General features: G+C 40.8%; 1 protein-coding gene across 1 annotated transcript; it reads right to left on the bottom strand.

Moving 5' to 3' along the window:
* Positions 1-5,010: 5,010 nt before the first annotated feature.
* PDE6H (phosphodiesterase 6H) lies at positions 5,011-13,691 on the bottom strand. Its single transcript, XM_070619188.1, has 4 exons — positions 13,623-13,691; positions 9,086-9,260; positions 8,016-8,056; positions 5,011-5,506 (listed from the first exon to the last, which is right to left on the bottom strand). Exons 2-4 carry the CDS (start codon positions 9,217-9,219, stop codon positions 5,430-5,432), a joined length of 252 nt encoding a protein of 83 aa, XP_070475289.1. The 5' UTR covers positions 9,220-9,260; positions 13,623-13,691; the 3' UTR covers positions 5,011-5,429.
* Positions 13,692-17,358: the final 3,667 nt, after the last annotated feature.

Genomic DNA, 17,358 nt, shown 5'->3' with positions numbered 1-17,358 from the left:
GATAGATAGATAGATAAGTGGATAGATAGATAGATAGACAGATAGATAGGTGATAGAGATTAACATCTTACAATTCAATACAAAGATCAGTGATCTCGTAGGAAAACAGGCAAAGAACATAAGCAGACAATTCACAAAGACACAAAAGTGACTTTTAAACTTATGAAAATCTGTTCAATCTCAGGTAAAATAAAATTTAATAGTATTCTGTGTAGGTGAGAGTATTAGAAAAAATACATATTAATTGTATATTTTCTGCTAACGGTTACAAAATCTTTGGTGGCTAATTTGGCAATATCTTTCCTTCAAAATACCTCCATTCTACTACTAGGAATTTATCCTAGAGATAAATCTGTGCTAATGTGTCATCCATGTGCAGACATTTGAGGAAAGATACAAAAGCCTGAAAACATCCAAAATGTCCATCAGTGTAAGACTGCATAGACGAATTAAATTCCAACCATACAAATGGAACTATGAGGTAGATAAAAACGTACAGACACGGAGCAATGCCCAAGATTAAAAAAGTGAAAAAGCCAGGCATAGAAGAGGGAATATAGTATATCATTGTGCAAAGAAAAACTGTATATACACAAGTATGTCTATGCACAGATTGTCCCTGGAACCGTTCACAGCAAGCTGATAACAGGGATTGACTGAGAAGTGGATCGAGAAACAGGGCATTGGGTGGAAGTGAGACTTACCTTGTGCTGTGTCCACATTTATATCCTTTTAATGCCTGTCTTGTGCACGGATTACCTTTCCATAGCCAAGCAGTACAACAGTTGAAATTGGTCGATGAGTGAGAATGAATTCAGAACTAGCTCGATGGATTTAAGTCCTCTACTAGAAATGGTTACATCACTCAGTCACTACAGCAGGTGGCAGTGCGCGACATGATTTGATTGGACTACTACGCCCAGGAGAAATGGGAAAGGCAAGTGCGTGAACTCTCATTCTGAAAAGAGCTGGACCTGGAGCTTCAGGGCCTTTGAACTTCTGGCCATAAAGGGAAAGGCTCGTTTATGCTTGAAATATGTGTAGAGTATTTGACTTTTAGAATTTTATGCTGAAAAGGGTCTTGGTGATCATTTAATCCAATACCCTTGCTTTTTTCCTCAAACGTTGAGCCCCAAGAAGCTGAGCGGCTTAGCTGATGATCCAGCAGTGCCGGGCAGCAGAGCCAGCCAGGACCCAGGCCTCCTGATTGTTCTGCCATGAAAGAAGGTGTGGTTGATGTGGACAATCAGTTTATGATTCTTGCTTTTAAATTTCCGTTTTCATCACTCTGACTCTGCCCTTGAGAAGGAGGAAGAAAGTTAAACAACTCATTTAGAGCTGCAAACTGCACTGTGCTGGTTTATACATCCACACATTTGTGGCCCGTACAAGCCTTTCCCCCTAGCCTTTTATGAAACATAAGTCCTATTCTGTTTTTCTCTTTAAAACAATTCTGTGTCATATTTGCTTAGTTGTTGTAATATTAGTTTTTATGTTTTTTAGTCTTGTGTGATCGTTTTTCCTCTTGCACTAGATATGGGTTTTATCAATTATTCTCGTCTGCATGAGTTTTTCCTTAACTTCTTTAGTTGTCGAGAAAAGACTCTCCCTCCTTTCTTCAGTTTATAGTGATTCTTGCTTTTTTCATTGTGCAAAGAAAAAAGTCAACTGCACAGTAGCAATTATTTGATAACAACTGTGTACATTTGCCTAAAATAGGGCAGTCCAGAGGAGTATTTTCTCCTTATCTTCTGCTTTCTGCTCTGGCTGGAATGCTACCGAGCCCTAGAATGTGGGTCGATGCCTACATCACCAGCACCATCAACCCCAACTTCTAAGCAAGGGTGTGAACAAACAGGAAAGAGGTGGAAGATAAGTGAAGGTCACTGCGGCCACCTGCCGAGACAGAGGATGCAGATGAGGACAGGGAGTGACCTAGGCTACAGAGGGAGGGTGACCATGTGAGGCCATGGCAAGAGGTCAGCCCTGGGAACGGTGGTGCCTTTTGGCCCTATACTTCTTGCAATTGCTTCAGTCCGACACATTCTGAACTCTCTGACATTCTTGCAAATGAAGATGCATTTTGCTGGGTTAGGTGTGGAGTAGCGAGGCGTGTCTATTCTATCAGTCAACCAAACAGTCTGAGAATCAGAACACTCGAGTGTTAGCTCCTGTTCTCACACATGTTACATATGTTATTGGGGGAAAGTAGAATCCATTAAATAGATCACTGGGTGGTAAGAATTAGTTAATTCCTAATGTTTAAAATATAGGCTTGGACCACATCAGTGTTTTCAAACTGGCACAAATATAAGAATCACCTGGGGCCCTCATTAAAAATACAGATTCTGGGGCTGGCCTGGTGGTGTAGCGGTTAAGTTTGCCTGCTCCGCTCCACCAGCCTGAGGTTCACGGATTTGGATCCTGGGCACAGACCTAGCACTGCTTGTCAAGCCATGCTAGGTCAGTGTCCACATAAAATAAAGGAAGATTGGCATGGACGTGAGCTCAGCAGCAATCTTCCTCACAAACTAACTAAATAAATAAATAACAAAAATACAGACTCTAAGATCTCTATCTTGGAAATCTACCTTGGAGATTTTTATTCAGAAAATCTGGAGTGGGGCCCAAATCTTGTGTTTTTAACAAGAGAGTCTCTGTTGTTCTAATTATCAGGAAAGTATCAGAATATTTCAAAAACTCCTCCAAACCCTTAAATTCTGTGGTAATTTCCTTCTGCAATTGTTCTTTTTCATCTATTGTGTCTTTTCTATTTGTTCTTTGTATTTAAAACTGTCCTTCTGCCACTCCAGGGGTTTGTATCAGAATCACCTTTGGAGGTTTTTAACATATCCATACTATTTCCCAACTGTAACTAAAAATCCCTGGCTGACCAATAGTATCCGTTCTTCAATATTATTGCTATGCTGAATCTTTCCCATTCGCCCCATCACATCCACTCTCCACCCTTCTCCATCTGAGCTTTGCTGTTAGAAGTGAACTTTACTGACACATTAATGGGCTCCTTTTCCCTCTGACTTCCAGTTGAGTTTATCCAATGGGAGGCATCAACAGGAGAGTAAAGAATGGGAGAAGAACTCCATTAACTTATTTATTGTCTCACCCGCACCTCCTCCTGATTGCCCACAAGATCCCTGTGGGTCGGCTGTATCCCTGTACTGAAGGTCACAGTCCTCTGAGGGGGTCCTTTCTTATAGTTGGAGCAGACCTCCTGGGGTTCCTTCAGGCCTAGGGTTGATAATGTTGTAGCCCCAAAGCTGTTGCTAACTCAACATTAGTGTGCTACCTTTTGTAGATTCTCCTTAACTCTTCCCCAGCCTTTGTAAATAGTCCCTTTGTTAAAACTTCCTCAATTACTCTGAGTATGGCATTTCTGCTGCCAGGACTCTGACGGGAACAAGGATTTACCTTTATCTCTTTCATAAGTGCTTTCAATATAATAGAGGTTTTTTGTTTCTTATTAGAAATAATAGAGATAATAAAATTAGAATTCAGGAATAGAAAGAATAGAATTCTACAGTTTGAATGGGCTTTATATCATATCTATTCCAGTTTACCACTAAATGCTAGAATACTACATGAAATAGGTCTGCTTCATCCTCTTCATTACAGGCAATTGCTGGCGATTATATTTTTCTCTCCTAGGCAAAATACCATTCATTCCTTCAACAGTTCTTTATTTGCATGGTTTCTAGATCTTTCTCCATCCTGGCCTTTGGATGCATTCTCTTTTTGTCAACGCTATTGCTTCACGTTTAGAGAAACATTTGCAAAGTAAGCTAAATGTGGCCCAGAGTCTCACTCAGCTGGAGAAGAATCCAGACCTCCCTCACTGACAGACACACTGGGGTGAGCAAGTGCAGACCGCAGGCTCTGGCTGTCTGGTGGAGCAGCTGGTTGGCAAGCAGGTGCGTGGGTGGAGGCGGGCGCTCCCACTGGAGGAGGAAGTGCCTGTTACCACCCCCTCCCCCATGTCATGGTTCCACTTTTGAATTTATACCTTACTTTCTCTTTTGTCATTTTTCTTTTCCACTAAGGAGGGAACAGAAGTAGAATTCTTGCCAGGCCAAGGGTTACAAGATAAATAGGAGCACTTTAAATTCCACGGTCTGTAAATCTGTAGTCTCCTTACCCTCTACCAATCCAGAAGGTCACTAGGTCGTTTGTGCAAAATAGTTCACACAAAGCCTGCAGAAGAAATTTTCTTGAGCGCTGATCTCTAATTCTCATGCTCAGACTCTGAGGACCTAGCTCAAAGTCACAGAATTTATTGCTACCACGAACCTTAGATTATCTAATTCAGGCAACCTGGAGGATCAAACAATAAGATCTTTGCCTAAAATTATGGAGCAATTTACTGGTAAAGTCAGGATTAGAACCCAAATCTTTTTCCTCTCCATCATCTTACCTCTCTTTTCAGTTAATTTACTCCATTCTTTTACCACAGATTACAAAACTGAAATGAAGAAATTAACACTGCTAGTACCTAAGGCATTCAAGTCAGACAGAGGCAGCGTTTGTGTTACACAATTGCTTTGAAAGACTTGGGGAAAGAAAGTTATGTGCACATTACACTTGACACAACCCCAGGGATGAAGCAAACCATCATTTTATTTAGAGGGTTCAGCTACCTGTCCTTTGCCTCTCAGTCTAAACTTTGTGGTATGTAAATCTTTTCAATAAATGAATCAAGGCACTTTTTAGACTCCCATCATCGGAGTCCTGAGTTTAAATCTGCAGTCTTCCACCAGCTTAGAGCTGTACAATTTAAAGCTGCATGAGACCTCAGCAATAGCCTAGTTCAATAAAATTCAGACCCAGAAAGTGCAGGATTTACAAAGTTACAAAGCACAATCAGGACTTGACTCAATCCCGTGCTCTTTGCCTGCAGTGTGCTCATTTCCTGCATGGCTGTGCCTTCTTTGTTTAATTGGTTCTCAGAAAAGGGCATCAGGTATTTCCATATAGCATTTAATACAACTTCATTATGAGATTCAAGGTAAATATCTCCTTTATTAAATAACAAGGGGAGGGGAGTGACATAAATGTTATCTCAAAAGTTTACTACTCATCAAAATAAATGCCTAGCAAAAATAGATTTGTAGGACTTAACAAATAAGCCAAATGTAGAGAAATAGTGGTGACTTCTAGCCAGCTGATAGAAAAAGGTAGTAAAGTTTGAAATGCCCTAACAAAGGTTGGTTTTCATCCACTGTTCTGAGCTGAGCTACACAGCAAGAAAGAGTCTGACACTAAGCAAACTCTTGGTAGGAACTTATAGGAAATGACTGTGTAAGCCAAAGAAACCACATCCGAACAGCTGAATTTCAAGACTCCGGCAGATCAATAGGGCAGAAGTGATCAGAGTTAATATAGATGCTGTAGAGAGCTGCAGAACCTCTGGTGCCTCAGATGATCCCAAACTGAGCGAGCTCATGCAATTCCAGGTGGCTAAACGCCTCCCAGGGACAAATCACCGTGATATCTGTAAGAGAGGGAAGAAGAACTTGTAAGCCAACCTCATCCTCAGGAAGGCCTCGTCTGCTCAAAAAGGCAGAGACGCCGCATTCCTCTCTCCTATTCATTGTCCCTGCGACTGGGAAGTTATCTAGAATGGCCCTGCAGCCCAGGAGGGATCAGATCAACTGCTTTATTAATCCTGCAGACTTCTGATGCCCCTGGAACAGGAGCTCTCCCAAGGATTTTTTTTTTTCTTCCTGAGGAAGATTAGCCCTGATCTAATATCTGCTGCCAATCTTCCTTGTTTTTGCTGAGGAAAACTGGCCCTGAGCTAACATCTGTGCCCATCTTGCTGTACTTTATATGTGGGATGCCTGCCACAGCATGGCTTGCCAAGCGGTACCATGTCCACACCTGGGATCTGAACTGGCAAACCCTGGGCCGCTGAAGCAGAACATGCACACTTAACTGCTGTGCCACCAGCCGGCCCCCCACCACGAGGCATTTTGGCTGGTTTTATTCTTTATCCTCTTTGGGGAGGTAAGCCAAGGTTTTTGACTGAGGCTACCCTTTGGAGGTGCAGCTCACTGATCATACAAGGTCTCCCCAAAGCACAATCACTAAGGAAAGAAGAGAAGTGGGATTCTAGTTAGGCCAAGCGTTAAAATGAGAAATAGGAGCACATTAAATTCCCATAGTCTGGAAATCCACAATCTCCTTATCTTCTACTAATCCAGATGGGTTCCATGGGCCTCTGTGACTTGTTTTTCAGTTCCTTTACATTTTTTTAAATGTGAATATCAAATCACACATTGAGAAGTGACCTCAAGGCATCATCTATTCCAGTCCCTTGCATCAGGCAATAAGATATCAAACAGCAGTTATGGAGAAGCTGAATGATATCCAGAGAGATTAAATACCTAGCAAGAAACCACACAGTTGAGGGATGGCGCCAGAACCAGATCAAAGACTTCAGACTTTCCCTCAGTATAAGCCTTTTTCCACTATTCTAAGTATGTTGGCAGAGTTAAGCATATCTTCTGGAGTCCAAAGTGAGTTGGCTGGTCTTATATATACACAGCCAAAACACAGAAGCAGTTAATTTAGAAGAACAGCAAATGAGCTTTATAAAGTGCCTAGAAAATATATTTGAGATCCCAGGATTGGCAATCCACTGCAAAAAACGAATACACTGAGAATTGCCTGGTAAGGACACTGATTGCTATGAGTGCCACCACTTGTCAAAAGGGTATTGGATGAGTTGAAAAATTATGTCCACACAAAAACTGGCACAAGGATGTTTACAGCAGCCTTATTCATAATTTCCAAAACTTGGAAGCAACAAGATGTCCTTCAATAGGACAAATAAACTGTCATACAACCATACAGTAAAATATTATTCAGTGGTAAAAAGAAACGATCTCTCAAGACGTGTAATGACATGGAGGAAGCTTAAATGAATAAATATTGCTAAACGAAAGAAGCCAGTCTGGAAAAACTATGTATCCTTTATGAGTCTAACTATATGACAATCTGGAAAAGGCAAAATTATAAAGACAGTAAAAAGATTAGTGGTTGTCAGGAGTTTAGGGGGAGGGAGCGATGAACAAGTGGTCCACAGGGGATTTTTAGGGCAGTGAAAATATTTTGTGTGAAAATGTAATGGTAAATACATGACATTGCACGTTTGTCAAAAACTATAGAACTGAACAACACAAGGAGTGAACCCTAACGTAAGCTGTAGACTCCAGTTAATAATGATGTATCGATATTGCTTCATGGATGGTAACAAACGTACCACACTAACGTAAGATGTTAATGATAGAGGAAACTCTACTTACAGGGAGAGGAAGGTGGCAGAAGGCGTATGTAGGAACTCTTTGCTTTCTGTGTAATTTCTCTATAAACCTAAAACTATTCTAAAAAAATAAAGTATTAATTTTTTTAAAAAAGGAATATACAGTAATTTGCATTCATTATCCAATGAACGCAATGCTTTAGCCAATTAAAAAATACTGTATTGAATACATTTAGCGTGTAAGGCCCTGTTCTGGGTGCCAAAGGATGTGTAAAAAGAGGAAGCTGGTAAGGGGATGGTTTGCCTGCTAGAGTAGAAAGGTTCTCCAGGCCCCACCCTTGTTTCCAAGACCTCACTCTGTGGCCTCAGATTGTCACTCACTTAATTTGTCTAGTCTCAGATTTCTTCTGAAAAATAAAGAAGTTGGGCTAGGCTCATTCTGAGAATCTGTCTACCGTGGAAGTCTCCAGTTTATCATTATATGCCCCCAAGAGCTGTTTAAGGAAACAAGAAGATTCATTAAACCTTGGGCCTGTCTGATTTCTTTTAGTTTTTACATCTGGGCACACACATACTTACTTAGGAGGTTAAATTAAAACCCCACATTTCTAGGTTTTCAAAAGATCTGCTGCCTTAGGCATTTCCGCTAACTTTCACCTGCCCCTTGAGGCCTGAAGTAGATAAAAATGTGAAACTCCAAGTGTAAACTCTTCACTGAAATCCTTGGGTGGCTCACCTGTTCCTAGCCCCTCCATGCCTGGAATGTCATCTCCAAACCTATGGGAAAAAAGAAAAAGAGAAATTAGCTGTGATCAGAGCGAAAGCATCCTGGAATGACTCACGTAAAGAGTTTCCTGACTCAAGGGAGAAGAAGAAGAGAAGTTTTGTATTTGAGAAATTCTCTTTGTTTGGATTAAACTGGGGCAAAGAAAATGTTACTCGGGCAAGTTTTAGATAGTATGTCCCAGTGGAGAGAGATTTTTTCCCCCTGTGAATATTTAGCCTAAGACAACTGGGAGTCAGAAAGAGTTATCGGTGGAGCAATTTGGTCAAGCTCTACTTTTTAAAATAGACATTGAAATGAGAAAGCAATATGAGATGCATTAAAATGATTCCTTTCTCCATTTGTTTTGTTATCCAAAAGCGTTTATTAAGCATCTACTATGTGCCAAGCATTGTGTTAGACACAGGGAGCTAAGGAAAAACAAACGAATTTTCTCTAAAGGATCTCAGCATCAGGGAACAGATGTAAATAAAGAAACATAATACAAAATAATACAAGTTGTGATAGCTGAATGTACAAAATGCAAACATGAAAATAATGATATTTACCTAAGAGAGTCAGTAATGACTTCAGAAAGAAGTTAATACGTGAGTGTGTCTTGGAAAATAAGTAGGATTTTGCCAAGAAAAGAAAGAGAAAAACAAAGAAATGAAGACATAACATTTAAAGCCTTGAAAATAAACTGTGTTCTGAAATGAAAAGTTTTTCAGTATCCAGATTAAAGCATAGGATATGTTGGCAAAAGGGGTGGTCAAGAAAAGTCTGGAAGGTGAAGTCAAAGGTCACTTTGCCAGGTTCCATTTGCCATTTTGAAGTTGGCCATAGGCCTGGGAGCTGAGAGACAAAGATTCCAGGGCTAATGGAAATGATTCAGCAAAGATTGTGTTAGAGAAGAAAATAGAGGATGGGATGGAAATTTTTGTAAGTCTACTTAACATTGTAAGCACTAATTTCTCAAAACCAAAGCAGTTTTTTTGGGGGGGGAGGACAATAGAAAGTTGTCTTTTTCATCTTGGTCTTACCCTTTCACACCTTTCTTAGGAGGTTTGCTCTTGAATTGGCGAGTCTGCCTCTGCTTGAACTTGGGAGGCCCTTTGCGTGGGGTAGTGGGACCCTGGTTTGAAGCTGGAGGAGCTAAAGTAGTGCTGTCACTCATTCTGATGGTCCTTTGCCGGCTGATGGCTCTTTTTCAGGCTCCTTAAACAATGAGAGAAAAAAAGAAAATCTTTCAAGATATGGGGACCATTGCTTATTAGACCTTTACTGTAAACTTGGGAAGAAAAGCACCTTGACAAAGAAGCACAGTATTTTGTGTTGACACACAAGAAAAAGTTATCTTTTAAAGGTATTTTAAAGAAAACATGATATTAATAGATGGAGGCACTCAATATAGTGGGTTGTAAACTGGCAACTGATAAATTTAAAAGCTCAAAAATCTAGGTAGATATGTTCACTACTAGCTTTCTATGTGAATTTATTATAATGTTGTACTTCCCCTCTGTGGTCACCAGTTCCATCTGTAAGAGAGGAAAATGAACTAATGATATCTACAGTCTTTACAGCACAGATATGTTATTTAAGCTTTACATATTTCTCTATCCAGCTGCAAAATAACCTGACTCGATGTTTACTGGCTCATTTTTTATGGGCTTTGTTCTTCACGGTCCTTATTTTGTTTTATCCCCCTGTCAAACAGAGACTTCTCTCTTAGTTCTGGGAGATGACAATGTAGTTGTCTGGACAGGGAGAGCTCTGAACCAGGAATACAACATCCATGTAGTACTCAATACACCCCAACACACACACACACACACACACACACACACACACACACACACATACACAAATAGGGAAGTCAACGCAGAGTGATTAAGCAGGAAGTTGGTACTTTAACTCCACATCCAGACACATTTCTCAGAAATCTTCGATATTTTCTCCTATCCAAATCATGGACATATCCAACGTAGTTTTCACACACTTTTATTTTAACTACAGAAATGTACATTGTCATTCTTCAAGTACAAATAAAAGAGCATGATTAACAAAGATAAATTTTAAAAATAACTATGCTAAGCTAACGGATGACATTTTTTTTTCTTTCTCCTTTTCTATCACAAATGTTGATCATACTTAGCCTGGGAAGGATGATTCTGAAAATCTCCAAAGAACTTCCAAGCAGCCTTAATTTCTTACCCTAAAACAACCCCTTCCATAGTCTACCGCCTGGGAGCTTTGCTTTATGAAGATTCCTTGTTTCACCCACAGATTTATGCTGATATTCTTAGCTTGGATTCTCTCTGACAATCTTTGGCTCATGCTAATCGTCTCTCTCTCTTTCCGCCACACTGCGCATCCTTCAAATCTTATTGTATAACCTCAAGTTCGTCAACTTTTTCTAATTACTTTCAAAATCAGGTTAAATTGTTATTCTTGCCTCCAAGATATTTTTTACTTAGCTTCTTTTCGCCAATTGCTATTTTCATTCTCCCCTGCCAGTCCTCAACTTCTTCAATAGAAATACATCGACTGATCCGTGAGCTAGTACCAGGGATGGTGAACGTCAGGAGCCTGGATCACCTTCTCATGCTATGGGTCCTGTCTCAATCCCCCACTGGAATATGCTCCAGGAGGCCACTTTTTCAGTTTTGGGTCATTTCTGTAGCCTCAAAACCTGCAACATTGCCTGGCACGTAGTAGGTGCGTCATATATATTTGGCATATGAGTGACTAAATAAATGAAGAAATCTAGCTAATCCCTTGAACCTTGGGTCTTGAGATCCTGACCCTGTGACCTTCTCCATCAAACCAAAGAGAAAGCATCAGCTGATCTTCACCTCACAAAGCCCTAAGTAGCTTTAGGAAATGTATTACCAGCTGCTCTGCTCACTGACTCCAATTCTTGTGCTGTGGGCCCTCTCCTTTCCCGGTAAACAGGCAAAGACTGTGCCTCTCCCAAGTATAGTTGGGACCATGGGAATCACTGGTAGGCTGCCAAGACCAGCATTATTCTCAGAGTGTGCCTCCAGTAACTGACACATCCCAGCTCTGCCAAAGCTGCAGAGGAAAACTAGAGAATTTCTCTCAGATCAAGTTTTTTAGACTTCCCAATTCTTTCAAAGTAGTAAGAAAACACAAACTTTCCTTTCTCTCATCTGGAAAATCTACTAGGACTAAGATTGCCAGATTCAGAAATGAAAATACAGGACATCCAATTAAATTTAAATTTCATGTAAACAAGAAATAATTTTTCAGTATAAGTATATCCCAAATGTTGCATGGTACATACTTATACTTAAAAAAAATCATTTGTTGCTTATTTGAAATTCAAATTTAACTATATTCCATTTTATCTGAAACTCTAACTATCACCCTACCATGTTAGATCCAGAGTCTATAACATGAGGCCTAATAATTACAATCAGTTAAATTATCCTTTGGGAGACAATATAGTGTAAACAGTATGGGCTTTAGAATCAAATAGACATAGTTTCAAATTCCTGCTCCACAAAACTGGCTGTGTGACCTTGGATAAATTGCACACATTGCATAATGAGGCTCTCTGGGCCTCATTCCATGTATAAAATGAATCAAATAATACCTTCTTTTTAGGGTTATGGGTAACGTTAGGGGGATAATATAAATAGAGTATTTGGTGAAAAGTACTCAAAAAAGAGTACCTGTGTACCAGATCTTCTGGAAGTCAAGGAAACCATGCACATGCACGCAAACCTGGTTGTGACACAGGTTCACCCACCCCGCGACACCCCTTCTCCTGGGCCGTCTGCTGCTGGTCACGTGCCCAAGTGGCAGTTGTCATCAGCACTTGCTGGATAATACTCTGCATTCCCCAAACCCCCAACTATTAACTTATTCCTGGTCTCAAAATTCTGTCTTAAGCAGCTTTTCTTGGATTCCTTTGACACCACTCACAGCAACTTTGGAGAACTTAAAAATCACACTTGACTTCCATCTTCCCCTGCTTACACTTCCTCCTTTTTCTTGCAAGTTTCTTTGGCAAGTTTATTTAATTTAGAAGTTGCACCTCTAGGCTTGGATAGAGCTCACGTCTAATTCTAGCTGTGATGCATCATGTAAAAGAATTCTCTTCAGGAAGATTACCTAAAAGCTGCCTGGTTAACCCCTGCATCCTCATGGCCCTCAGGATTTGCGCTATGGATGATGATTGTTATGATGTTTGTTGTATGTTTCACGTACAATATTTCATTTTTGAGTACCTAGGACAGTCAACCAATCCCTAGAGTGTTTGTGGCATAGATTCACCCTCTAGGTCTCCCCATAAAACCTTTAGAAGGAGCAGAGCAAGTATGACCCTTTCCTGCCTTGGAAGTCAATCATGTCAGCCATAGATGTCACCAAGGCTAAACTTATCCCGACCATGCTTTCCTAGGAATTCCAAGGGTACCCCTGGAGCCAAAAGTACTGAATCCAGCATCAGTCTTGATTTTAGCTGTAAGAGGCATCACATTTTTGCCCCCAAAATTGTCAACTAATTCATTCCTTCATGAGGCAGAATGTTTTCCTGTGTTTTAAGCAATGTTAGCCCTTCCCCTTATGAAGATTACAAGCTGTTCTTCTGCAGAAAGAAGCAGAGGCAGGAATGTAATGTTTCAAGACATAGTTTTGTAGGGAACTGGGGTTAGTGTCGCCTTAGACCCAGGGCAGCAGAGCTCAGCTGTAGGAAGCTGCAGAGGAGGATCCTCCATAAATTCCAGGTAAAAAAGGGCAGTTTCGGAAGATCCTTGAGTCAAGTTCTCTGATGCTGCTATTATCACCCTAGACTTCCAGTTCTGTCTTTCTCAGCAAAGACATAGACAGATAGATGATTCCTTTGTTAATGGACTAAGAGAGGGGGTGGAGTACTTTTCCTCCACTGATGAGGTTGGGCCCATAAATGTCACCCAGGGTCCTGCCAAGGCAGACAGAATCAAGTAATTTGCAGAGCCAAGGAAGACCCAAACCAAGGCCATGAAAAAGCAAAACCAAAAATCCAGCAAGTACCTTGCTTCAGATTGGAACAAACAAACACTTTAAACCTCAGAAGGGGAAGGGGAAGCCACCCACAGTGCCCTGTGGTCATTCCCACGCTGGCTCTCAGCTTCCTTTCTCCTTACCCTCACACGGTCTGTCAGCCTCTTGGTGCCTCGGCCAAGCTTTCAGGCACATCCTGGGAGTAGAGAAGTGTTTGCTCTACGGTCATGTAGTCCCCCAAACCCTCCTTTCCCAGAAAACTGTTTGCCATGGAGCCACAAAAAGGAAGCCTCAGTTTTGGGTTCCTTCTGAATGAATAATGACTAATAATCTAGGTTTGCAGTGACCTTATAATAATCAAATTTCACTTATTAGCTCATGTGGCATTATAAGGAAATTTAGTTGTGTTTCCTCATGTTTTCTCCCATTTCCATCCCCAACCCCAGTCCAAGCCCACAAGTTCAGTGTGTTCTCTTCTTCCATTTCTTTGTTTTAGAACCAGCTCAACGCTCTCCCCCAAGCCCTTGATTACATTCTGCTTAAACTCATCAGAAATGGAGAAATACTCACTGAGCTGAATGTTGCTCCTATAAGCTGTCCAGTTGCCTTCTTCACAGTGAAAGAATAAAGGATCTTTGCATCCTGATTTATCTCTCTGTAATACCCTCATGCTACCTAATCTCCCCGTCATAAGCTTAGAGCACCAACCTAGGTGCAAAGAAGGTGGAGGAACACAAGGTGAGACTGGGACAGGCTTAGGAGTTTTCTGATAATTGGATTCTCTTACAAAACTGACTTGGGCTCTCTCCTGTCAACAAACAGGTACTGAATTTACAAACACACACAGTGTTGCTATACAAGGGTGGATTTGTGGTTTGTGATTCAATATCTTTTGTCCTTCCCCATTCCCAGCTTTACTCCATGCTACCCGCCGTTCCTTCCCTGACACACACATCCCCATGCACACAATCAATCTCTCTCTCTGTCACACACACAAATACCTACCTAGATACACACCATGACGTAATTTTTATAGGACTCTAGATAACTAGAAAAAAGAGAGTGAACCATAGTGCCCCTTGCTGCAGTGGGGACACTGATCATGTGAGCAGTGACATTGAGAAGTATATAATATCTCTCCCTAATTGGTATTGTATGTATTTCCTCAGAGAGAGGGAACCACAAATCAGGAACCACAGATCAGGACTGACATAAAACTCAGTGGTACTTGACAGAGAAAGAGCCCAAGAGATAGCCGGGAACTCTTAACTGATGACATTTATTTGAGAATTGATTGCTGGATCTTCCATACCCAAAGGCTTCAGGTCGTACAACTCAGGCTACAATCCAATTCAGTGGGACACTTGACTTCAATCTACCAATTTCATTGAGCCACTAGTATTATTTTGTACATCAGTTTATACAGTTTTAAATAGACCTTAGCCCATATGCCAGTATCATTAAGCTCTTTTGACAAATTTGTCATAGAGAAATTGTGATTTATTGAAGACTGCATATAAAGTTAGTTGTGGCACCAAGAGCAAGGCCCAAGCCTGGGAATACCTTTCATACTCAGCTGTCTCTCTACAACACTACAGCAAAGCAGACACGGACCAAGATGCATGTGTTGCCAGTTACTCTCATGCCTTGCCAGTGAATTGCAGTGTGCCTTCTCTAAGTTGTTACATGTTAGAGAATTGTCCTGCATAAGATTATAGAGAAAGAAGGTCAATTCATCCTTCCTAGGCAGGGAAAGATTCTTAACCTGCAGCCCCAAGCAGATCACATGGGCAGCTAAACAGCTTAAGGGTTTTAAAACAAGCTTTCCCATGGTCTTTACCAAAATTAGAGGAGTTTTGAAGGCAGCAAACACCTTGCAGAGCCAGCAGAGTGTTTGGTCTCTGGATAGGTCTTTGCACTCCCTTCTCTGCGTCTCCATTACCATTCACATGTTTCTCTACTTCTACTCACCAGCTCAGGGATAATTAGGGGCTTATCTGCCAAACTCTCACATTTTCTCCATTTCTTTGGTGAATGACTGTAATTCATAAGGGCAGTGGAAAGAGCAACAAGCTGAGTGTTCTAGAATGTTGCTAGTCAAAGTGAAACAGCATCAGCACCACCTGGGCACTTGTTAGAAAAGCAGGATCTCAGGCCCTGCTCCAGATCTACCGAATCAGAAGCTGCATATTAACAAGGTACCAAGGTGAACTGTTTGCACATTAACGTCTGAGAAGTATTATTCTAGACCCATGCGTAGGCTTGGTTTGACCACAAGTCTGCTATGTGAGAAGATTGCCACCTCTTTGAGTCTCAGTTTCCCCATATACAAAATGAACGATTTAGCATGCCAGGGTTCTCAATTGTTTTCCGTCCCAACACACTTGAGAGAGAGAAACCACATTCATCAGTGACAGGGTTTGTAACCCAGTGATTCTCACTGTTGAGGGCAGCAGGGGAGGGCTGCTATGCCACAACTCTTCTCCCTCCGTGGGAGACTTAGGAGAATGGAGAGTGAGGGGGGAAGGGGGTGTGGAAAGGCCAAGTATATAATTTGAAAAGACTCTCCCAATGTGATTCTAATACAGCTCTCAAGGGTTTAGGATTAGAAAATTCTTAAATTGCTTTACAGACTTAAAAGTTTATGTTCTTGCCAGTTCTGGACCAACATGGAGTAGACATACTTCTTCCCATGCTTCCTGCTAAATACAGCTAAAAATCCTGGATATTATACATGAAGCAAGCATAAGAATATTTTAGGAAGTCAAGAGAAGAAAGGAGACCAAATAGGGAACTTAGGACTCAAGAAACAACATGGTATAAGTTTCCCTGTTTTCTTTTTGCTTTGTATATCCTGAAGTGCATGCAGGACAGCAACCCAGAAACACCAACAGAAGCAGACAAAAAAAGCCTCTCAAAAAGCCTGTTCTCTCTAGACAAATGACCAGGAAGATGAAATCCAGTAAGGCAGAAACCATTTAAGCAACAAAAAAAACCCTACTCCAGTCAATCATCATGGAAAAAATATGGTCAACCTCAACTCCATCAGCAAAGGCTGAGTAGGGAGATTTCCATCTTGGCCCAGCTATAATAAGGTAACCCTACCCCCACCTCGGGTAGTATCAGAGAAGGCTGCATGGGTGAACTTTCATCTCCAACCAGCGATAATATTCACCCCTCCTCCTCCCTATTAGAGTGATGTCAGGGGAGCCCCAGTAAGCAACCTGAATTTTCACTACCATTCTGCAATAACAATGTATCTAAAGAAGAATAAATGAAAATTTTAGAACTGAAAAATACAATAACCAACATAAACGACTCAATGGATGTACTCAACAACACAATGGAAAGGACAGAGAAAAACTCAGTGAACTTAAAGACAGAACAATACAAATTTTCTTATCTGAACAAAAGAGAAAATAGACCAGAAAAATTAATAGAACCTCAGTGATCTGCAAAACTAAAATCTCTAACATTCATGTCATCAGAGTTCCAGAAAGAGAGGAGAAAAGGTTGAGGCTGAAAAAGTACTTGAAGAAATAATAGCTGAAAATTTCCAAAATTTGGTGAAAGACGTAAGCCTATCTATGGTGTCACGAAGCTACCAATACCCAATGGTATAAACCCAAGAAAATCTCTGCCAAAATACATCATAACCAAACCAGAAAAAGAAAGACAAAGCAAAAATTTTGGAAGCAGTTAAAAAGAGATACCATCTTGCCTACAGAGGGAAAACAACTTGAATGACAGAGGATTTCTTATCAGAAACCATGGGGGAAGTGGCACAAAATTTTCAAGTCCTGAAAGAAAATAATTGTCAACTCTGAATCCTGTAGCAAGTGAATTTACCCTTCAGGAATGAAGGGGAAATAAAGACATCCTCAGACAAAGGAATACTAAGAGAATCTGTCACCAGAAGTCCTACCCTAAAAGAATGATAAAAGAAATTCTTGAAACAAATAAAAGAAGAAATTTTTGAACATCTAGAAAGAGAGAACAATGAAAATAGCAAAAATATGGGATACAAGGGGAAGACAGGGAACTCAATGACCCTCAGCAAGGCTTTGTGGAGAATGACACATTGTTCAAGAAACTGTGAAGATCTAAAGATCTGATTGTCTTGTGTCTTCATGGAATGCTTCCATTGTTCCCCGTTCCAAGTGGCTGCTCTTTCTATCTCTGCCTCTACTATTCCTGCTGCCACTGAGTCTTAAAGGATTTGGACAGACTGGCCAATCAGCAGTCAACACACACAGCCTCTCTTGGACAGAGTTCTTGTACTGCATCACTTCATTGGTCATTGGCT

The sequence above is a fragment of the Equus przewalskii genome, chromosome 5 (assembly GCF_037783145.1).
Source record: "Equus przewalskii isolate Varuska chromosome 5, EquPr2, whole genome shotgun sequence".
In the NCBI taxonomy this organism is placed as follows: domain Eukaryota; kingdom Metazoa; phylum Chordata; class Mammalia; order Perissodactyla; family Equidae; genus Equus; species Equus przewalskii.
Note: the sequence above shows the minus strand (reverse complement) of the source record. Positions and strands in the feature narration are given on the sequence as shown.